At 43.9% G+C, this 19,595-nt stretch overlaps 1 protein-coding gene across 3 annotated transcripts in view; it reads left to right on the forward strand.

Annotated features, from left to right (window-relative positions):
• The window catches only part of LOC121540133 (UDP-N-acetylhexosamine pyrophosphorylase), a 29,517-nt gene that overhangs the window by 7,940 nt on the left and 1,982 nt on the right, over positions 1 to 19,595 (forward strand). For 2 of the 3 annotated variants that reach the window (XM_041848750.2, XM_041848749.2), the window contains exons 3-10: positions 3,477 to 3,681; positions 7,643 to 7,818; positions 7,916 to 8,088; positions 14,095 to 14,288; positions 16,767 to 16,907; positions 17,760 to 17,948; positions 18,176 to 18,217; positions 19,464 to 19,530. In XM_041848750.2, the coding sequence (XP_041704684.1) occupies positions 3,477 to 3,681; positions 7,643 to 7,818; positions 7,916 to 8,088; positions 14,095 to 14,288; positions 16,767 to 16,907; positions 17,760 to 17,948; positions 18,176 to 18,217; positions 19,464 to 19,530 (1,187 nt within the window). The remainder of the gene's footprint in view (positions 1 to 3,476; positions 3,682 to 7,642; positions 7,819 to 7,915; positions 8,089 to 14,094; positions 14,289 to 16,766; positions 16,908 to 17,759; positions 17,949 to 18,175; positions 18,218 to 19,463; positions 19,531 to 19,595) is intronic. The other variant, XM_041848751.2, reaches the window with a different exon arrangement.

Raw genomic sequence — 19,595 nt, forward strand, 5'->3', positions numbered from 1 at the left:
AGGGGCCACATGGAGGAAAATCTATTCCCAAGTGGGCCGGACCGGAAAAATCATGGTATATATAACTTAAAAACAACAACTTCAGATTGTTTTCTTTGTTTTAATACGATCAACATACAACATAAAGCTGGAGCCTGAGGACAGTGTGTCCAAAATAGTACAAGCACAACATCACTATTAATCATAAAACACGTCAAGTTTATTTGAAAATTCTAAAGAAAAAGAACACAAACACACAATGCCTCAGTGATTAACAGAACTGTTTCACAGATCACAGAACTATATCAGGGGGTCATTTCTCAGGCAGAAATGTAGATAAAAAGAATGAAATCCTGTTCCCCAAACAAGTGCAAGAACCACAGAGTCAAGAATAGGTTAAATATACAAATAAAATAAAATCAATTAAAAACAATAGCACATCAACATAAAAACATATAAACATAAAGCTGGAGCCTGAGGACAGTGTGTCCAAAAGCACAACATCACTATTAATCATAAAACACCTCAAGTTATTTGAAAGTTCTGAGGACAAAGAACACACAAACACACAATGCCTCAGTGATTCACAGAAGTATATCACAGATCACAGAACTATATCAGGGTGTCTCATGTAGCACTTTAAGTGGGGTTGCATAGTTTATTTGACTCCTGATACCTGGCATCTTTTAGGTTTCACCAGCGCATCAATATCAGGCGTCACATCCTGAGTGGCAGCCAACTTCAGGATGTGATTCAAGTGCTTGTGCGTGAGCCTTGAGCGCAGCTTTGTTTTATTTATGCTCATGACAGAGAGAACTTGCTCACAAAGATATGTGGTTCCAAACATGCACAACAGTTTTGCAGCGAGGGCTGTCAAGTTGGGGTAACCTGGCAAGAGATTCTGATTAAATGTGTCCAAGCCAGCTGCGGCAAATTTGCCCTTCAAATCCGAGTCACACTGCAAGTCTATTATTTCAAGTTGGATGCTGACGGGCAGATCAGAGGTATTCACGGTGAATGGCGAGCAAAAAACGTTGAAGTCTTTCTCCAGTTCACCAAAAATCTGAAAGCGTTGCTCAAACTCCCGTAACAGTCCCGTTGTTTTATCTTTGAACCGCTTCATGTCTGCCACATGTTGGGTCGCGCACACATTTTTCAGACAGGGGAAGTGAGCTGCATCACCACCGGCAAGTTGCGTCTCCCACAATGACAGCTTCAACTTGAAAGAACGTATGCTGTCATAATACTGCGTGACAACTTTGTTGCGCCCTTGCAGCTGTTTGTTCAAGTTATTCAGGTGCTCTGTAACATCCACCATAAATGCAAGGTCCTGCATCCATTCTGCGGAATGGAATTCTAACACTGTTCAATTTCTTCTCGTAAATCAAAGAAACGCCTCAGCACCTCGGCTTAACCATCTTACCTCAGTGTGGTATGGCAGGCCATAGATGTGGTCTTTCTCTCTGAGAAGGCTGTCAAACTGACGGTGATTCAGGCTTCTGGATCGGATGAAATTAACAGTTTGGATGACCACCTTCATGACGTTATCCATCTTTAATGACTTGCAACACAAAGCCTCCTGGTGCAAAATACAGTGAAAAGTCCAAAAATCACGTCCTCCATTTGCAGATTGCACTTTCTCTCTGAACTTTGTCACAACGCCTGCTTTTTTCCCGATCATTGAGGGCGCACCATCTGTAGCCAGGCTGACAGCGCGGGACCAGTCCACTCCGACCCTGTCCAGCGCGCCGACGAGTGCGGTAAAAATATCAGCTGCTGTCGTTGTATCTGTCAACGGCACCAACTCCACGAACTCCTCGGTGACGGTCAATGTGTCATCAACTCCGCGGATGAAAATGGCCAGTTGTGCAACATCTGTAATGTCCGTGCTTTCATCAATTGCAACCGAAAACGCAATAAATTACTTTACTTTTTGCTTCAACTGGCTGTCCAAATCTACTGAAAGATCGGAAATCCTGTCTGCAACTGTGTTTCTTGTCAGGCTGATATTTGCAAAACCCTGCCGCTTTTCAGGGCACACAATCTCCGCTGCCTTCATCATGCATGTTTTTACAAATTCACCCTCACTAAATGGTTTTGAAGCCACTGCGATTTCATTAGCAATGAGGTAGCTAGCTTTCACTGCAGCGTCACTGATGTCTCGGCTGTGAGTAAACACAGACTTGACCTACTTGCTCTGCCCCGGTATAAACAGTTTGCTTGCTTAACACAATTGCTATTGCGCCATCCAGTGGACGCAATTGGAACAGCAGTTTATTGAAAAATTGCAGCGCATTTTTATACTTTACAAAATCATCTCGCGGGCCGGATTAAACCCGTTTGCGGGCCTGATCCGGCCCGTGGGCCGGACGTTTGACACCCCTGGTCTAGGAGCAACAATGGCTCAGCCAGGAAGTAGTAGGCCACACAAGCTCACAGAACGGGTCCGCCGAGTGCTGTAGCGGTTGCAACACTCACTACCGAGTTCCAAACTGCCTCAGGAAGCAACGTCAGCACAATAACTGTTCGTCTAAGATCACCATGCGCAATGCCAAGCATCGGCTGGAGTGGTGTAATGCTCGCCGCCATTGGACTCTGGAGAAGTGGAAATGCGTTCTCTGGAGTGATGAATCACGCTTTACTATCTGGCAGACCGACGGAAGAATCTCAGTTTGGCTGATGCCAGGAGAACGCTACCTGCCACAATGCATAGTGCCAACTGTAAAGTTTGGTGGAGGTGGAATAATGGTCTGGGGCTGTTTTTCATGGTTCAGGCTAGACTCCTTAGTTCCAGTGAAGGGAAATCTTAACGCTATAGTGTACAGTGACATTCTAGAAGATTCTGTGCTTCCAACTTTGTGGCAACAGTTTGGGGAAGGCCCTTTCCTGTTTCAGCATGACAATGCCCCCGTGCACAAAGCGAGGTCCATACAGAAATGGTTTGTCAAGATCGGTGTGGAAGAACTTGGCTGGCCTGCTCAGAGCCCTGACCTCAACCCCATCGAACACCTTTGGGATGAATTGGAACAGCGACTGCGCGCCAGACCTAATTGCCCAACATCAGTGCCCGACCTCACTAATGCTCTTGTGGCTGAATGGAAGCAAGTCCCCACAGCAGTGTTCCAACATCTAGTGGAAAGCCTTCCCAGAAGAGTGGTGGCTGTTATAGCAGCTAAGGGGGGACCAACTCCATATTAATGCCCATGATTTTGTAATGAGATGTTTAGATCGTGAAGTTGAATGTAATTGAACTATGGGTTATTGGGTTATCCTGCTGTTTCACCTGCAATTATTATATCAGGTCACCTTGCAAAGGTAGATTATACTTTAGCCATAAAAAGTCGATTAGTGTTCTTTAGTTTTGTCAAACATCACAAGTATTTTTTGGTTTTAGTTATATTGCTTGAATAAGCTGTATTGTTTGTACCATATTTACATTTTGTAAAATCAATTATGGTCTCATACATTAGCTGTTATTCTCTCATCCCCTCTCTTAGGTCTGCGGTGTATTTCCCAGAGCAAGGTGGCTGTTCTTCTGCTAGCGGGGGGCCAAGGGACCCGGCTTGGGGTGTCCTACCCAAAAGGCATGTATGATGTGGGCCTGCCTTCCCACAAGACCCTGTTCCAGATCCAGGCAGAGAGGATACTGAGGCTTCAACAGCTGGCAGAACAGAGACACGGAGCCAAGTGCGGCATCCCCTGGTGAGACTGGGACTGGCAGCTAAAGGGCATAATGATACACCATAGGGGTTACACAGCACATAACATGCAGCTAGTGATGAGCGATTAGTGCTCTTTGAGGTCGTTTCGTTTTGGTTTGAATATTACATTTGTTTTAGGCCTATTTGATGACTTTATTATTTCATTCCAAGTCATCTCTATAGAGCTGCTGCCTATGCTGTCTGACAAAATCACTATTTTAGTAGTTATTTAAATTAAATAAGGCATACTTTTATGACTGCTGAATAACAACTATCAATCTTAGATCATGTATTTTCACGTAGAGATACCTCACGAAGCAACTGCTCTCAACCGCGTGTTGTTCTGCCTCTTCTCTCCGTCTGAGACCGGACAAGGAGGCGCGCAATGGATTATGGTCATTGTAGTTAATGACCACGTTTTCTGCGCTAAACTATGTAGACTATTGGCCTGTTGGAAAAGGGGTTAGGGGGGGGAGGGGGGGGAGGGGGGGGGGTACTAAGCAAACATTGAATTGTTTTAAGATGGTCATACCATGGATCATTTAGCGATTTCATTTTGAATTTTAGGACCCCTTTAGGTAACAAAAATAAAATATTGAATTTGGCCTTTACTACTATAGCCCACAGAAACGCATTGAATAACACATTCATAAAAAGCAAAGAAGACAGTAAAAAAAGTAATCATAAGGAATAAGGTTTTGACGTGTCTGTCCTATATCTGAGAGAGAGAATTTTTTTTTTTTTACACATTTAACCCCATATATTTTGGGGCACAAAACTACCTCCATATTTCCATTTGTTTGTATGGGTTAACTTCAGGCGAGTCCCGTGACATTTGTGGGGGTCGTAGAACAAAATGGAGAACACCATCGTGATAGTTTTGTAGGCCAAACCGTTCGGACACTGCAGACCTTTTGGATTTTAGGGATGTCTCATGGTTGTACAAACACCGCTGTAGCTCGGCCACCTTCCACCGCAGATGTAGAAGGCTGACATAGGCGGATGCAGTGGATTGAGACGCAGCCCACGCAAAAAAACATATCTCTAGTTGTTGGGGATTTTTTAAAATTACATTACTTTGATTGACGCATGGGTGCGTCAATAGACTCTTAATGATTTAAGAAACTAAAAATAACCGACATTTCAGTTTATCGCTCAGCACTACAGCAAGCTGACCATAGACCACTGTTTCTCAATCCATTCCTGAGGGACCCATTTTTGTTTTAGCCCAGTTTGTGAAATCACAAACAAACCATACAACCCTGTTATTGTATCAAATATATATGTTTTTATGTTCCCCCTCTCAGTTCTCTGATTATTAACTACATCTACATATTGCTGCCACTCCCCTGTATCAATCAAGGAAGCGGTTTGATCCCAGAAAGGAGCAGTATTATACAGTGCCTATAGAAAGCAAGTGGACCAAAACCGCTGTTTGAAGCTGGTGAACAAAAAACGAAAGTAACTTTCGTGTGTAGAATTTTAGCAACCAAGATGAGACAGAGATTTCCACTAGATAACACAGCCACAAAGTCAGAACAGTTTTCCCAGTTTGGGAACAGTTGCTGCTCCGGCAGGAGAAATCAATAGGCGTATATCAAAGCACTGGCAGGTAAGTAATACTGTGAAACCCTATCATTGTACTATTAGCGCCAGATACATTATGGACATTTTCTGAAATTACAATGCAAATTTTTTTTTAAATACTATGTGTAGCACCTTTAAGTCAAAACTGTAATTTGGCCACTCAGGAGCAGTGTCTGTCTTATTGTTAAGCAACTCCAGTGTAGATTTGGCTTTTTGTTTGAGGTTATTGTCCTACTGAAAGGTGATTTTCTCTTCCAGTGTCTGGTGTAAAGCAGACTGAAGCAGGTTTTCCTATAGGATATTGCCTGTGCTTGCTCCATCCTGTTTATTTTAATCCTGAAAAACTCCCCAGTCTTTGCTGATGTCAAGTATACCCATACTATGATGCTGCCACCACCATGCTTGTAAATAAGGAAGCAGTTGCTCAGTGTTGTGTTGGATTTGCCCCAAACATTCGACTTCGCATTTAGGCCAAAAAGTGTATTTCTTTGCCGCATTACTTTAGTGCTTTTGTTGCATGCTTTGGAATATTTATATTCTGTATATATTTTTTTATTCTTCTTTTCACTGTCATTATTGTCAAATTAAATCAAATCAAATTTTATTTGTCTCATGAGCTGAATACAACAGGTGTAGACTTTAATGTGAAAAATGTACAAAAAAGGAATTTGTAACAATTAAATATCAATAACAAGACTATACAAGGAGTACCGGTACCGAGTCAGTGTGCAGGGGTACGAGGTATTGTGGAGTCACTACAATGTTGTTGATCCATCTTCAGTTTTCTCCCATCATAGCCATTGAACTCTGTAGCTGTTTTAAAATCACCAATGGCCCCATGGTTACATCCCTAAGCAGTTTCCTTCCTGTCCTGCAGCTCAGTTCAAAAGGACGACTGCATCTTTGATGTGTCTGGGTGGTTTAAGACATCATACACAGCATAGTTATTAACTTGACCATGGTTAAATATATATTCAATATCTGATTTGTTTTTGTTACCCATCTACCAATTCCTGCCCTTATTTTATGAGGCTTTCGAAAAGCTCCCTGGTCTTTGTAGTTGAATCTGTGCTTGAAATTCAATACTTGACTGAGGGACCTTACAGATGTACTGTATGTATGGGGGACAGAGGAAGGGGTAATTATTCAAAAATGTCAACCCCTATTATTTCACACAGTGAGTCCATATAACTTATTATGTGATTTGTTAAGCCAGGGGGTGAATACTTATGCAACGACTATATTTTAGTTCATTTTAATTAATTTGTAAATATTTGTAGAATTTTCTTTTCACTTTGAGATTATGGATTATTTTTTGTTGATCAGTCACAAAATATTACAATTAAATCTATTTCAATCCCAATTTGTAATGCAACAAACTGTGAAAAAAGTTATAGGGGGTGTATACTTTCTATAGGCACTGTAAATCTCTATGGAGTAGATGAAGGGAGTCATGGCCCCATGTAGCTCAGTTGGTAGAGCATGGCGTTTGCAACGCCATGGTTGTGGGTTCGATTCCCACGGGGGGGCCAGTATGAAAAAAATAAAATAAATCACTAACTGTAAGTCGCTCTGGATAAGAGCGTCTGCTAAATGACTAAATGTAAATGTAATTAAGACTATTCAGAAGTGGGTTGACAGGAAGGAGACATGTCTAGCTGGCATCCCGTGTTTGGGGCTGGGCTCTCTGTAATTAATATCAGGGGTCATGACTAAGAGCTCACCATGAGATGCCAGATGCCATCCAGTCATAAGGAAGTACTTCTGGTTTTGTGTCTTGTGATGGGTTGTTCCCACCATGTCTTTTTAACTTTAGTCAGATCTGAGCATTCAGCTGTTAAAATTCATCTGGATTAAATTGTTTGCCAGATAATGTGCATTATGAATAACCTTTCTGGAATCTTCGTAAAATGAGAGAGGAGAGGTTTCCAATCTTATGAAACGTATAAGTCATTGATGCAGTGAATCACAGTGAAAAGTCAAAAACATTGTTTAAAAAAAACAAATGAATCACTGTCTTGAGAGTTCGAGAGCTTGGGACTATACTGTTCTATCTGCAGTTTTGTCAAAATTGAGTTATTGACATAGCCTTGTTCTGCTCAATGTTCTCTACCTACAGTATATAGTACTCTAAATGCCCCAATTCATGTTAAATTCAAAAGAATACTAGATAAAAATTGCTGACTCCATTCAAACCAATGAGGGTTCGGAACTTTAAAGCCAATTATCTCAGAATCATCTTTTTGCAGATGGAACCAAGCTCTCGATTTGTATTAGCCTTGAATCAAACCAAATGTATTTTCCCATTCCCCCTGCACATAATGACCAGTGAATGAATGAATCAAAAAATAAATAATAAGTGAATTTCTCCCTAGGTACATCATGACAAGCGGCCGGACCATGGAGTCGACTAAAGAGTTCTTTTCGCGCCACAGCTACTTTGGGCTGGGCAAAGACAACGTGATCTTCTTCCAGCAGGGCATGTTGCCTGCCATGGACTACAACGGCAAGATCATCCTGGAGAGCAAAGCCAAGCTGGCCATGGCCCCAGGTACACAACATAACTTAATCTGTGTTTGAGTGCGTGCGTACATCTCTGTGTATTTTAGATGATAACGGGTCTACTGATGTGTGTGTCTGTATTTCAGATGGTAACGGGGGTCTGTACAGAGCTCTGGGTACTCAGGGGATCGTGGAGGACATGGAACAGAGGAGGATCGGGTTCATCCATGTGTACTGTGTGGACAACATACTGGTTAAAGTAGCAGACCCTGCCTTTGTCGGCTTCTGTGTCCAGAAAGGAGGAGACTGTGGGGCTAAGGTTTGTAGCTCTCTGTCTCTTTCTCACTGGAAGTTTCTCTCGGCCAGCTCTCTATTGCGGTCTCTCGCTGTCTCTCTGCCCTCTTCTGTCTCTCACAATGTGGCCAAATGTGACTCATGAGGTCACCCGATGTGTTCCAATACTCTTAAATGACTTCCTTCCTTCTCTAGTCAGGTCCTATCTCAGTAGCTTAAAGTGTTTTCCTCTCCTGGTCTCTCCCTCTAAGCCAATGTTCACAAAGGCTTTGAGCTGAAAGCAGTATGGTTGGTCACTCTGGAATGAGAAGGAAGTTATTGAAATTAATTTAGACTCTGACGATGTGCGTCATCATCCAGTCCTTGATCTGCTGGTGGTTCAGGTCCTGTTGTGCAATACCAGACCAGGAAGTAGTATTGAAACATGAAACTGTGTTCAGTAAATGTGTGTTTGGATAAGAGGGTGTGACTGAGGGGATTCGATTAAACTGGCCCGGGTGGCAGTTTGCACCTGGTGAAAAGTGATTTGTATTCGTTTTGGAACCTGGCTGCCTCCCTGGCATGAGCCAGGCGCCCTGCTCTGGCCAACAGTGAAGTCAGCTAAAAACAAAAGTGATGTAGGTTAATTAAGCATGTGGAGTAACGAGTATTATTCTGTTTTCACATGCAAAGTGTTTGCTTTTGATTTAAAATGATTTGCCTGCCTTCCCACTGAAAACTAGTTCGAAAATTCTAACATATTTTATGGAGAGATGCGTTTTCTGAACGATGCCTCATGCTTCCTTATTGACAGTATGACCGAGCAGCGCATATTCTATTACTGTTCAATTTTAGCAGGGTGTGCCTCTTTCACCGGACACGTGACAGGCCATAGCGCGGTGAACCCACAGAGTGTCTAAATCCAGAAGCGCAACATAGCGAGACTTCGGAGAACGCATGCGCTTAGCTAGCGTACAAGTGTGATCGGGGATTTCTATTGGAAAAGCAGTTTTAGCCCATCTTCATACTGTACTGTCTTCGATGAGACATTGAAAACTGCCTTGGCACGACTTCTCCTCTATAAAGAACTGCACTTCTTCTAGTTCACCAAAAGGTGGGGGTGTAGACTGCCATCACCCAGAAGGAGTTAAGCAGCAGGCATTTCTTCACATACACGGTTCAAATCAAGACGAATTTCGGCCAACTTTAACATCCCGCCAACTTTTCTTTGTATATGAAAGGTATGGCCGGCGACAAAGCCTCTACTTTTCCTTCCGCCATCTGACCTAGTCATGATTGCGGTAAAGTTCTACCTACGGCTTAAAGACAATTTTACTTGCGCTGGAAATGTGATTCGGAGGCTCCCTATGGAGGGTGTGACTCAATTGCGGAGCCTCCAGAGGCTTGGAGCGGCCAACTCGAGCGCCATACCGAATCGCTGTGTGCCTCCCAAATTGTGTAACAATGTGGAGTACTCTGTATAGCCCCGCATTGACAGGATTGGTTGACGGTAGGGGCGGGAGGTCCTGTATAAACAAACTCAGTTCCTTTACTATTTCCTTCACAGCTGCTCTGCTCCGCTAAGCGCAAGAAGTATAAATGCACTACTATCAGTGGCGATTTTAGCATGTCAATCTTGGTAGGGCAAAAAAACAAACACATGTGGGATGCATGCCAGCAAAGCCACTACACAACACAACACTAAACAATACATTAATTGCACTATAACGGTGACAAACGGTGCCCACAAACTGTTAGGGCCTACATAAAGCTGTCCCAACATCTTACCACTGCTACACCTGGCTATCAGCGCAGCCTTGTCTGGCAGCGAAACAGTTCATTCAGCCTCATTTACTGCCTTAAAAAAAACATAGCTGATATGGCTGACTTGCTTAAACAAATGTGGTTTCTACAGACAATTGAGGATGTACAAACTATGGCATAAGGGGATGACAAGCGGATAAGAGGTAATCAGTCATTTCGATTAGGATATTAATGAGCGAGCTAGGACGGACGTAGTCAATATAACTATTTGTTCAGCACTTTTGAAATGTACAATGGGCCGTTCTTACAGTGTTCTCCCTGTACACCAAGTCAGAACTGTAGGATAAATAAAGGGGGCATATAAGCAGACAATGAAAGCTCTTACGATATTCAATGATTACATTTCTCTAAAACAGGTTAGGCCACATGTGCACCACCAAGTCAGAACAGTAGGTGAAATTAAGAGGGGAAAATATACCAAATTATTAGGGTGAGGCACATGGGCTACTAACAGCTTACTACACAACATACACTTAGTATTACTTTCTTAGTTACAGTATACATATCTCCCTGGATTTATAAAAAATTGATATCCACCCACATTGGCCCACATCTACTCCCACTCCTAAATTGCCAGTATGTGCACGGGAGATATAAAATTATTATCACAGCAACAATGTTGTAAAAATAGGAATGTATGAATTGGGCTCTAAAAAAACATTGGCTGATCTTTAAAAAAAATATGTTTTGATTATTTATTATACCGTAAAGTCTGTCTGTAAAGGGTTCCGCCTAGAGCCAAGGTCTGAGCAGAGGAGTTTTTAAGCTAGACAAATGATAGGCTATTCCTCTTAAAAACACTTCCAGGGAGTCTCATTCATTGCTACTTCAAGTAATCTCACTGTACATTGATTGGTTTGATGACTGAGATTATAAGACAATTTGACTAAAACAAACACTAAAGAATAAAAATACAGTGGCTTGCTAAAGTATTCACCCCTTTGGCATTTTTCCTATTTTGCTGCCTTACAACTTGGAATTAAAATTTATTTTGGGAGGGTTTGTATCATTTGATTTACACAACATGCCTACCACTTTGAAGATGCAAACAAACAAGAAATAAGACAAAAAAACAGAACTTGAACGTGCATAACTTTTCACCCCCCCAGAGCCACCTTTTGCAGCAATTACAGCTGCAAGTCTCTTGGGGTACGTCTCTATAAGCTTGGCACATCTAGCCACTAGGATGTTTGCCCATTCTTCAAGGCAAAACTGCTCCAGCTCCTTCAAGTTGGATGGGTTCCGCTGGTGTACAGCAATCTATAAGTCATACCACAGATTCTCAATTGGATTGAGGTCTGGTCTTTGACTAGGCCATTCCAAGACATTTCAATGTTTCCCCTTAAACCACTTGTGTGTTGCTTTAGCAGTATGCTTAGTGTCATTGTCCTGCTGGAAGGTGAACCTCCATCCCAGTCTCAAATCTCTGGAAGACTGAAACAGGTTTCCCTCAACAATTTCACTGTATTTAGCGCCACCCATCATTCCTTCAATTCTGACCAGTTTCCCAGTCCCTGCCGATGGAAAAACATCCCCACAGCATGATGCTGCCACCACCATGCTTCACTGTGGGGATGGTGTTCTCGGGGTGATGAGAGGTGTTGGGTTTGCGCCAGACATAGTGTTTTCCTTGATGGCCAAAAAGCTCAATTTTAGTCTCATCTGACCAGAGTACCTTCTTCCATATGTTTGGGGAGTGTCCCACATGCCTTTTGGCGAACACCAAACGTGTTTGCTTATTTTTTTCTTTAAGCAATGGCTTTTTTCTGGCCTCTCTTCCGTAAAGCCCAGCTCTGTGGAGTGGACGGCTTAAAGTGGTCCAATGGACAGATACTCCAATCTCCGCTGTGGAGCTTTGCAGCTCCTTCAGGGTTAACTTTGGTCTCTTTGTTGCCTCTGATTAATGCCCTCCTTGCCTTGTCTGTGAGTTTTGGTGGGCGGCCCTCTCTTGGCAGGTTTGTTGTGGTGTCATATTCTTTCCATTTTTTAATAATGGATTTAATGGTGCTCCGTGGGATGTGCAAAGTTTCGGATGTTTTTTTATAACCCAACCCTGATCTGTACTTCTCCACAACTTTGTCCCTGACCTGTTTGGAGAGCTCCTTGGTCTTCATGGTGCCCCTGCTTGGTGGTGCCCCTTGCTTAGTGGTGTTGCAGACTCTGGAGCCTTTCAGAACAGGTGTAATATACTGAGATCATGTGACAGATCATGTGACACTTAAATTGCACACAGGTAGACTTTATTTAACTAATTATGTGACTTCTGAAGGTAATTGGTTGCGCCAGATCTTATTTAGGGGCTTCATAGCAACGGGGGTGTATACATATGCACGCACCACTTTTCTGTTATTTATTTTTTTGAATTTTTTGAAACAAGTTTTTTTTTTCATTTCACTTCACCAATTTGGACTATTTTGTGTATGTCCATTACATGAAATCCACATAAAAATCCATTTAAATTACAGGTTGTAATGCAACAAAATAGGAAAAACGCCAAGGGGGATGAATACTTTTGCAAGGCACTGTAACTGCTGCCACTATATGAAGTGATACTGGCCTTTACTGCCTCATTATGAACAGTGAGGGAACCACACAGCCCTCTAACACAGAGAAGGCTTGGACCACTCAGCCTATAGTATCACATATCACAAGCCTGATGTATGAATCTGTTTTTTCTACACAATGAGTTTGGACACGGTGTACTATTTTTGAGAGGGAAGAAAACTTTACAGGGAGCAGTGGTTAAATAGGAAACTTAACTGGTTTCTTCTCAGGAAAGCTACGTTTTTTACGATGTGTGTTTAACTAGCGTGGCAGTGCAAGGTACTTATTTATATAACTATTAAAAATGTTTCTTGTTTTTTTACTTTCATCTTCCGATGTTGGTGAGGTCTGACATTGGCTAGCGTTCAGCGTTACAGCACCCCTACCACGCGAACACACACGCGTCTGTGTGAAGTCAGTGTGCATGAGTACTGTGAGGAGGATAGAAGTAGTAAGACTAAACTTGGGAGGAAAGTCTTCCATCCATGCAGCACTAGAGCAGAGATTGGGACCTAGCTGTTATATGATCCATTTCATCCTTCTGGTAGCAGCTATGTGATGTCTGTAACACCCTCTGATCACTGTCTCAGAGCTGCTACACAAACACACACACACAGGAATGTTTTGGCTGGCTGGTCCCCATTCGACACCCTTTAGAATAGAAGCTGCTATAACCCTTCGTTAGTGTGCACTTTCTTCACATGAGTGGACACTCCCTTCTCACCCTACCCCTCACCCCTGCACTCCCCCTCACCTCCTCCCCATCTCCCTTAGTTCGTTATTAGTGACAGGCCGCACTTAACACGAACACACCAAGACCAGATTGTTCAGTTGACATTTTGGGTTAAGTTCTGCAGGATTGGCTTGAATCCTTCTCAGTTACTTTTGTACACTGATGTCTTTACAGCATACATAGAGACATACCATGAAAGATCTCCAAAGACTCCTGAAATTAGCTTCAAAAGCATGTATCATTTTCTGTGACGTCCAACAACGTGCTTTGTACATTAACCTGACTGCAGCCTAGCCTGCACATTTACCAGTTCTGTGCAACTTGTCACACCATCACCACAAAACTCTGCAGAATGGAGAAAAGGCTTTTAACACTTGAAATATGCCTATGAAGTACAGATGTAATTAAATTAAATATTTAACTCCATGTTGAGAGCTGTAGTAAACCCATTCCTGCTGCGTGTCAGTCTGTGAGCTGTGGTGTGGAGGCTCTGCTAGGATCAGAGGAATGCAGGGACCCACCCTCCTGTCGTTAACTGACAGACTGCAGTTGATGTGGCTTCTTCCACCAAGCCTCTCCCCCATAGCTAAACCCCTCCCCACCCTATCCCAGCCCTCACCCTCATCAAGGCCCAGACTCTCTCCCACCACTAACCCCCTCAACAAGCCCAGCTCTGTCATTTGGACTGCCAACCAGATGGGCAGAGGGCTGGATCTCTGATTTGGACCAGACTCCAGTCACTAAAATGTACAGTCAAATCCTATTTTTAAGAATCACATCCATGTCTTCATTTCTGTCTGCAACGTTTTGACCCTAATTCCAAACCTCTCTGTAAATGGCAATCAAATACTTTTAAAGGGGGAGTGAACTAGTGCACGCTTTGAAGAGGAGGGCAGAATCTGGTAGTAGTCCCAGGTGAGGTAAAATCCTTTCCTGTGACATCACTTCCAGGTGGTGGAGAAGACCAATCCAACGGAGGCGGTGGGCGTGGTCTGTAAGGTGGACGGATGTTACCAGGTGGTAGAATACAGCGAGATCTCCTTGGCTACGGCTGAGGAGCGCAGCGCGGACGGGCGGTTGATGTTCAACGCTGGAAACGTAGCCAATCACTTCTTCACACTACCCTTCCTCAGGGACGTCGTCCAGTGAGTCTCACACACACACAAACATGCATACACACACATTTAACACAGCTACAGTGAGGGAAAAAAGTATTTGATCCCCTGCTGATTTTGTACGTTTGCCCACTGTCTATAATTTTAATGGTAGGTTTATTTGAACAGTGAGAGACAGGATAACAACAAAAAAATCCAGAAAAACGCATGTCAAAAATGTTATAAATTAATTTGCATTTTAATGAGGGAAATAAGTATTTGACCCCCTCTCAATCAGAAAGATTTCTGGCTCCCAGGTGTCTTTTATACAGGTAATGAGCTGAGATTAGGAGCACACTCTTAAAGGGAGTGCTCCTAATCTCAGTTTTCTACCTGTATAAAAGACACCTGTCCACAGAAGCAATCAATCAATCAGATTCCAAACTCTCCACCATGGCCAAGACCAAAGAGCTCTCCAAGGATGTCAGGGACACGATTGTAGACCTACACAAGGCTGGAATACTAGGCCACTAGAGATCCTGGTTCGAATCCAGGCTCTGTCGCAGCCGGCCGCGACCGGGAGACTCATGGGCGGCGCACAATTGGCCCAGCGTCGTCCAGGGTAGGGGAGGGAATGGCCGGCAGGGATGTAGCTCAGTTGATAGAGCATGGCGTTTGCAACGCCAGGGTTGTGGGTTCGATTCCCACGGGGGGCCAGTATAAAAAAATAAAATGTATTCACTAACTGTAAGTCGCTCTGGATAAGAGCGTCTGCTAAATGACTAAAATGTAAATGTAAATGTGGAATGGGCTACAAGACCATCGCCAAGCAGCTTGGTGAGAAGGTGACAACAGTTGATGCGATTATTCGCAAATGGAAGAAACACAAAAGACCTGTCAATCTCCCTCGGCCTGGGGCTCCATGCAAGATCTCACCTAGTCGAGTTGCATTGATCATGAGAACGGTGAGGAATCAGCCCAGAACTACACGGGAGGATCTTGTCAATGATCTCAAGGCAGCTGGGACCATAGTCACCAAGAAAACAATTGGTAACACACTACACCGTGAAGGACTGAAATCCTGCAGCGCCCGCAAGGTCCCCCTGCTCAAGAAAGCACATATACAGGCCCATCTGAAGTTTGCCCATGAACATCTGAATGATTCAGAGGAGAACTGGGTGAAAGTGTTGTGGTCAGATGAGACCAAAATCGATGTCTTTGGCATCAACTCAACTCGCCGTGTTTGGAGGAGGAGGAGGAATGCTGCCTATGACCCCAAGAACACCATCCCCACCGTCAAACATGGAGGTGGAAACATTATGCTTTGGGGGTGTTTTTCTGCTAAGGGGACAGGACAACTTCACAGCATCAAAGGGACAATGGACGGGGCCATGTACTGTCAAATCTTGGGTGAGAACCTACTTCCCTCAGCCAGGGCATTGAAAATGGGTCGTGGATGGGTATTCCAGCATGTCAATGACCCAAAACACACGGCCAAGGCAACAATGGAGTGGCTCAAGAAGAAGCACATTAAGGTCCTGGAGTGGCCTAGCCAGTCTCCAGACCTTAATCCCATAGAAAATCTGTGGAGGGAGCTGAAGGTTCGAGTTGCCAAACGTCAGCCTCGAAACCTTAATGACTTGGAGAAGATCGGCAAAGCGAACTGGGACAAAATCCCTCCTGAGATGTGTGCAAACCTGGTGGCCAACTACAAGAAACGTCTGACCTCTGTGATTGCCAACAAGGGTTTTGCCACCAAGTACTAAGTCATGTTTTGCAGAGGGGTCAAATACTGATTTCCCTCATTAAAATGCAAAACAATTTATAACATTTTTGACATGCGTTTTTCTGGATTTTGTTGTTGTTATTCTGTCTCTCACTGTTCAAATAAACCTACCATTAAAATTATAGACTGATCTTGTCTTTGTCAGTGGGCAAACGTACAAAATCAGCAGGGGATCAAATACTTTTTTCCCTCACTGTAAACACACCACGCACACACAGCCACACACACAGCCACACATACCTCCATACAATAAGTGAGTTATTACATGATGAATGTGTAACCCCCATTTTAAGCAGGTATTTGAGGTCATTACATGGCTAGTGAGAACCTCATAACTTGAGAGAGAAATGTAGTGGCTTTGGCCCTCTCTGGTTTCTAATGAGCAGTGTCTGTAAGCTGATAAATGTCTGGAAACATCGCAGTGACTTTTAATGAATACCCAGAATCTAAGGTGAGGGAAATGAAAGGAGGAAAAAGCTGCAGTTTAGTTTTCTATGTCTGGACTTTGGTATTTTAAATACATGATGTCTTTGCCAGTGTTTTTCTTTCTCTTCATTGTTTAACAGTTATAACCAAGAGCATGTTTCAGATTTCCTGATCTCCCTTGTCTGTCTCTGTCTGTCTTTTAACTCTATCCCCTTCTCTCTGTCACTCCTCTCTCTCTTTCTCTCCCACCCCCTTTCTCTCTCCCTTTCCACCTCTCTCTCTCTCCCCCTTCCTCTTTCTCTCTCACTCTCGCTCAGGACATTCGAGCCTCAGCTGCAGCATCACGTGGCCCAGAAGAAAATCCCGTACGTGGACATGCAGGGAAGGCTAATCAAACCTGACAAACCCAACGGGATTAAAATGGAAAAATTTGTCTTTGACATCTTCCAGTTTTCCAAGTGAGTGCTGTGATTTTCCAGCTGGCTTTAGCGTGTGTGTTTCATGGCTGTGTTTCTGAAATTACTGCCTTCAATTCGACTGCCCAACCCTGGAGGTGAGGGCAAGGAGAGGCAGGAGAGGAGAAGAGAAAAGGCAGCAGGAATCAGGGTTCTCCCTCCACACAGCCAGGCTTCCGTTAGTAAGACCCAGGTCCTGACACCCAGATCTCTGGAGCCCCAACCCCAGCATCCAGCCACATGGCATGTTCCAACACACCAGACCCGTAGCCGGAACCCCAGCTCCAGAGCCACTGTCCCAGAGCCAGGCAGCCCGGCCCGGCCCAGCCCTCCTCATAATAAATTTTTTAAAAAATGCCATTTAGCAGATGCTTTTATCCAAAGCGACTTACAGTCATGTGTGCATACATTTTTACGTATGGATGGTCCAGGGGATCGAACCCACTACCCTGGCGTTACAAGCGCCATGCTCTACCAATTGAGCTACAGAGGACCACATCCTCTTAGCCTCATCCTCTTCCTCCTGCTGCTGGGGCTTGAAGAGGCAGGTTTTACGAGCTGTTCCAGCCTCCTCTAACTCCCTCTGTCTCTCTCTCCCTCCCTCCAGCGGTTTAATCATCATGACATCATCTCTGAGTCATGTTGCTGCTTTTAGAACTTTACATGGAGTCAAAGGATTCTTCTCATTGCCATGAGATGAGGATGCTGTTCTATGTGGCTCTATTCTACAACCCTACACAATTATCACTCTCCGGTTGTTTAAAACTGGAATGGGATGATAAGTGTGTTTTGTTGTGGGTTACCTTGAAAAAGCTATCACTAAAGATGTATTCTCACAATGTGTGTGTGTCGCAGGACCTTTGTGGTGTACGAGGTTCTTCGTGAAGACGAGTTCTCTCCCCTGAAGAACGCTGACAGCCAGGACGGTAAAGACACGCCCACCACGACGAAACACGCCCTCATGTCCCTGCATCACCGCTGGGTCCTCAATGCTGGAGGACACTTCATAGACGAGAACGGAACGCGTGTGGCCGCAATACCCAGGTGAGACACACACACACACACACACACACACACACACACACACACACACACACCAAACCAAACATACACAGTGAGTATACGTTCTATTTACCTCTCCACCTGTTGACACGTTCATCACCATATAGTCTCCCTGTCACAGCTTTTTTACAGTCACACGTTTTCTCACAGCACCCCCTCACAGTTCCTCTTAACCCTGTGTGTCCTGTGTAATGTTTTAATGTTTCCAGAGACGGACCTGCAGGAAGTGGCACAGCTGATGTCAACCAGAAGTAACTATTCTCTGTGCTACTGACCTGAGTTACTGCATGGTGACGGGGCTTTGGCTTTCACACACTTTCTCAGTCGCTCACTGTAACCAACTGTCACACACACAAACACCCAGGCTGTCTCAATTCTCTACAGTTGCTTCCTCTCCTTGTTACCTGTCATCTGCTTTCACCTGGTCAGTTTATTCTGATCAGTGTGGGTGAAGGGAAGGAGACGAGGAGAGAAAAGGACTCGAGTGTTGAAATGCAGCCTGGAGTTTAGCTGTGCTAGGGCCCAGGTCAAAGGGCAATGTCACATGATCACCTGTCCTGTGCAGGTGGGGGCAGAGGTACCTGGCCTGCCCACTGACTTGGTCTCTGTTCCAATAGTCTTCATATGCATGCTTCCTTCACCTCTTTCTTTAGTCAATCACTGGTCTGCACGTGATTAAATAATTGTATGCCAGTTTACCACCCGGTTGCTATCACCTATCAAACCTTGCTAGATCAGTGATTACCTCAAGGAAGAAAGGAAGGATGCATAAGATATTGGAGCAGGGCCTAGTGCTAACTGGGACAGTAGGTACTAACCCACGGAATGTGGAGCATGCTGGGTAATGGGCACTGGGCACGCTTTGAGATCGATGATGTGACTGATGATGTCGCTGTGTTAATCTGTCTGTCTGATGGTGAAGGGGAGATGGGGAGACGATGAGTGGCCATTTCAGATCTGATGTTGGTCAGTTACCTGTGATTGTGACGACAACACCAAATACATTTAAATCCTCTTTATTGTTCAAGGATGATTCAACACCATTTATAATATTTATAACATTCATAAATGTTCATAAATGCGACTTAGTGGTGTCATTAGATTGTAATAAGGTGTAGTGGCTCTTTCTGTGTGATGTATGCTCTCTCCCAATCAATAGAGAGACTTCATTCACTTCCACTTTTGACATTTCAAACTTGTGCTGACTTAGTCTTCCTGGACCTAGTATAAGCCTACTCCTGGACTAAATGGAATCTCAGTTGAAAGTGCTTTTTAGTCCAGGAATTGGCTTAATTTTTGTCCCGGAAACAGGTCTATGAGTCTGTGGAACTGCTGATGTTGACGCTTTAATGCTCCAAATGTTTAATCATCTAAGAACAGCTGGAGCAGAGAATCACACATCCAGCTGCTTCTTCTCTTTTTTCCCTCCGTGCACAAGAGAGAACCAATTTAGCCTCTCCTCCTCCCTTCTCCCGACTCATTCTCTTTTCCCCACAGCCTGAAGGATGGAACAGACCTGCCAATCAAATGTGAGATCTCCCCACTGGTGTCCTATGGAGGGGAGGTAAGGGGGAGGGACTTAACAGTAGGGCCCTGTTCAAATAGAAAGAAATATAAAAACAAGTGTTA

This window comes from Coregonus clupeaformis, chromosome 26, assembly GCF_020615455.1.
Source record: "Coregonus clupeaformis isolate EN_2021a chromosome 26, ASM2061545v1, whole genome shotgun sequence".
Classification (NCBI taxonomy): Eukaryota; Metazoa; Chordata; class Actinopteri; order Salmoniformes; family Salmonidae; genus Coregonus; species Coregonus clupeaformis.